General features: G+C 39.4%; 1 protein-coding gene across 1 annotated transcript in view; it reads right to left on the reverse strand.

The window, feature by feature from the left end:
- Window positions 1-765: 765 nt before the first annotated feature.
- Window positions 766-4007, reverse strand: part of LOC112163073 (E3 ubiquitin-protein ligase UHRF2) — a 24892-nt gene continuing 21650 nt past the window's right edge. The window contains exons 13-16 of the mRNA XM_024299202.2: window positions 3565-3802; window positions 3235-3383; window positions 3018-3116; window positions 766-2402 (exon numbers count right to left, since the gene is read on the reverse strand). Of these exons, the coding sequence (XP_024154970.1) occupies window positions 2256-2402; window positions 3018-3116; window positions 3235-3383; window positions 3565-3802 (633 nt within the window). The 3' untranslated portion in view covers window positions 766-2255. The remainder of the gene's footprint in view (window positions 2403-3017; window positions 3117-3234; window positions 3384-3564; window positions 3803-4007) is intronic.

Genomic DNA, 4007 nt, shown 5'->3' on the forward strand with positions numbered 1-4007 from the left:
AAAAAAAAAATAAAAAAAAAAACAGCCTGAGATGAGTGGGAGTGCCAGGAACAACCTATGACCTTTACATCAACGAAGGGTTAGGAAATCGGGTGAAACTAGCTTCAGTTAAGCGTTACGTAGAACAGAATTTAGCGTTTAAAAATGAAACAAAGAGCTCGAACAAGGGGTGGTGCATTTTCCCAACTCAAAACGGTGGCAGGGATCGATCCGGAGACCGCCGCGGTTTCTCCGCGATGCGTTTGGATTTTTGGTTGCTATTAGACCTGCCAACCCAGGACACTTTAAAGAACCATTTGTGCACAAGATGCAAAACTGTTCCAGCTGCTCCAAGGAGATTCAGTCTACCCATTCACTTAAAAAAAAGAGTGAAATCTAAAAGCTACATTGTTTCCAGCTGGATTCATTAAGTCCAAAAATAAAATGTAAAACAAAAAGTTTCTATAGTCAAATATGTCTGAATGATTATTGTGAAAACGGTAGAGGCAGTCATGACGTTCTTTTGCTTCCAAGTCCATTTACATGTTTAATACTTAACTAAACTTGCAGTAAAGTATTAATAGGATAAGCAACTTGTACAAAAACGTCCTACCAAAATAAAACAATTTTATGAATGTTTTTTTTTTTCTGAAACGTTAGATTGTTTTTCACTTTTTATCACTTTTTTTTAGTGGAAATGAAACCATTCAATTATTCTGAAAGTCCACTAATCTTTATTTCTACAAAATATTTTTGATTTATTTTTTTGAAAACACTAACAAAATATTTATTATTTTATAAAATTTCTTATGAGTTACCCTAAAAGGTTCATGCAAGGATGGAACAGGAGGCATGTTTGTATGATTTTAAGGTACTATTTTTGTCATTGGAATACATTTTTGTTGCAGTTTTGAATGAACATGTACTCTGTTCTTGAGATTTTTTTATTTTTCTGCAACCTCCCCATGGGCAGGGTTTGGTTGCTCTGCTGATTGTGGCGTGAGGTCGATGGCCTCCTTAATTTGAACCGTTTTAGATCGAAGGCACTAGACAAGCGTGACACAGACGAATTTGTTTTAAAAAGAATCGTCTGAAATATTTCTGGCAGTTTGGGAGATGCATTCTCCCTCATCTGCAGAGACTTTTTTTCTGTTTTAAAACAAAATAAAATGCTTAAAATATTCACACGATCAACTTTGATGTCACCCCGAATTCATGACAACGGCACACTGAAGAAAGTGTATTTTTGTCCACATAAATCATGGTTTATGGAATTTAAAGATATGTTTTTGGGACAAATATCCACAGAGAAAAATCTATTTTTTTGTTTGTTTTTTCTGAAAATCTAATTGGATTGTTCCAGATTAATTTCACTAAATGTTTGATGTACATTTAAAGTATTTGCAAAAAAAAGATCAGGATTTCCTGCAAAACACTGAAACTTAATCATTTTCATTTGGCCCATATAGATACAAACTAGAACAAACCAATGACGCTTGGACGGTCTGGTACCTACGACCACTTTTAACTTATTTTCTAGCTTTATGTGTTTCTGACTCATCACTGAATCCCAAGGAGCTTCCAGCCCCTTTAGGAGAAGCTAATGGTTGTTTTCCGATGCCGTTTTCTCCTGTGAGGCTACAGTAAACCCTGTTCGATGAAGGCAAAACAATGGCTTTAACTCCAGGCAAATCCTCTCAACTGGCCCTCCCAAAAAAATAAAAGTCCACTAATATAGTGCTACATCTTTATGACAAACTGTCGTTCCCCTAAATGTATGCAATTCTAACAAATCCAACCTAATGGCATCTCTGAGTCAAAGGTGGTTTCCCAGCCCGGTGCACTGAAATACGAGCTCAGTATTTGGTGTAAAACTTGCACACATGGTACCCAAAATGCAAACAGGTTGGCAGGAATTTAAATGAAGGGAATGTGAGTTGGGGGTCATTTTTTGTGCGTTTTGCTCTCTGCCAGCTTCTGTGGCAGGCAGGATGGAGGGGGCTTGGAGAAAAAAAAGGTCCTCGGTTTGAATTTCAGGCTGGTGATGTCAGAGAAGACAGTCCAAGTTGTGCAGATGAGGTCAAGTCCCTACTGAGGTTGTTTGTGTATGAATGATTGTATACATAAATGGCTGTAATATGCAATATGCATCTGGCCCGTGGGATAGGAAATATGTGAGTGCAGTGCATTTCAAAGTGGAGCTCTAGGTACTTGACAGTATAGGAGGGTGCACAGGATGGATGCTTATGTGCGAGCGTGTTGTACGGTTCTGGACCTCATCGGCCTTTGCTGTAGCCGGGAAAGAACTGGTCCAGGAGAACCTGCAGGGCCTTGTTTTGGATCATCACATAGTCTTTGCCCAGGTCGTGGCGGCAGGCGGGGCAGGTGTACACTTGAGCGCGGAACGACCGCTGGAGGCAGGTCTGGTTAGACACAAATACATGAGATTTGGATCAGTATTTTCTTCTAACATGCTCACCAGGTGAAGCCTCAGTTGTCCTGCTTATGCCATATACACACCGGCATCTGCAATAAGCATTGTAGTGACAACTTCCAATGAAAAAGGATGTAAAAAGGATTATAGCTATTATGAAGGGGACCTTCTAATCCAGGAATTTGCTATTTAAGTAAGAAAGATCTAAAAGCATAACTTTGATCTATCTGATTTTTTTTTTGTAAAAATGTGACTTGTCTCATCTTTTTTCAATTTGTTTTTCTCTGACCTTTGTAAAAACCACCCATCTCTATTTCTATCTGTAATGCTGCTGCTGTTACACTGGAATTTCCCCAATGTGGGACGAATAAAAGGACTATCTTAACCACAATGCATTGGTTAATGCAGGCTAATATAACTAGCTTATGTATAATATTTTTTATTTAAAGCGCTCCTTTGAAAAATAGATTTTTTTAAGGACTTCCCAGGTTAAATAAAGGTTAAATAAAAAATAAATAAAAAAAAGTGTGAATTCTAAAATGTGGTTTGTTGAAAATATTTGCTCTTTACTTAAGTGGTCATATGAGAATAAGCCTAAAACTACCTTGCAAACGTTGTGTGAGCAGACAGTAGTGACTGGCTGGAAGGCCAGCTCCTGGCAGCACACACACATGAAGATCTGCTCCATCTTCTGCAGGAAATTCTGTAAAACACAAACAAGAATACAACAAAATGAATACAATGTCTACTACTATTCAACTGCTTTATTGAATAAAAAGAGAGATCTCAGAATTTAGGAAAATGTAGGAGGTGCAGCATACCGGCCCCTCTTTGAGGTGCTCCATGGCTTCGTCCCAGAGTTTCTTGTTGGCCGTGTCCTCTTGGATCAGCTGCTGCTGCTGCTCCGTAAGCTGAAAGGTCTCCTCTATTTTAACTCGTTTGGATGGAGGGTCTGCCTCTGCTGGCAATTCTGTCAAAGACACAAAAAAACTTCAAGTGGTTTGCAGGAAAACAAAAACACTTTAAAAACCTTTTTGCCTGCTTTATTATAAGCTCCTAAAGAGAATTCATGGAGATCACAGCTCTCACCTGTACTCTCCTCACAAGACCTTTCCTGACCTGCTTTGAGCATCATCTCTAAAAGCACCCACCATTATCTCCGTTTGTCTTCTGCTCTCCATTACTTTGATGCGTATCCTCTTGCATATCTGCTTCTATGGGCTCCTCCTCTTCGTCTTCCTCCTCATCACTCAGCTGTCTCTCCTTGATCTTTCGTCTCCGTGGCCTCCCCCGACAAGAATAGTGCTTGCTGCGTCCACCGCGGCCGGGCCTAGCGCAGGCCTCCTTCTTTGTTTTGTTAGCCATGGCAGCCAAGTAGCCTGGTGGGTACTTTAGTAAGAAAAGAGAAGTGAAGCACATTTGTTTTGTTAAAAGTTAGAACACTGGCTTGATAAAAACCTGCAGACTTTTGGTAAGAACTAGGGGTGTAGGGAGAAATCGATTTGACGATATATCGTGATATTTCGTTTGGCGATACTTGCATCGGTTTAAAATGCTGACAAGATGATACTTAATTTATTACAATGAAAGACGT

Source organism: Oryzias melastigma, linkage group LG12 (assembly GCF_002922805.2).
Source record: "Oryzias melastigma strain HK-1 linkage group LG12, ASM292280v2, whole genome shotgun sequence".
Lineage (NCBI taxonomy): Eukaryota > Metazoa > Chordata > Actinopteri > Beloniformes > Adrianichthyidae > Oryzias > Oryzias melastigma.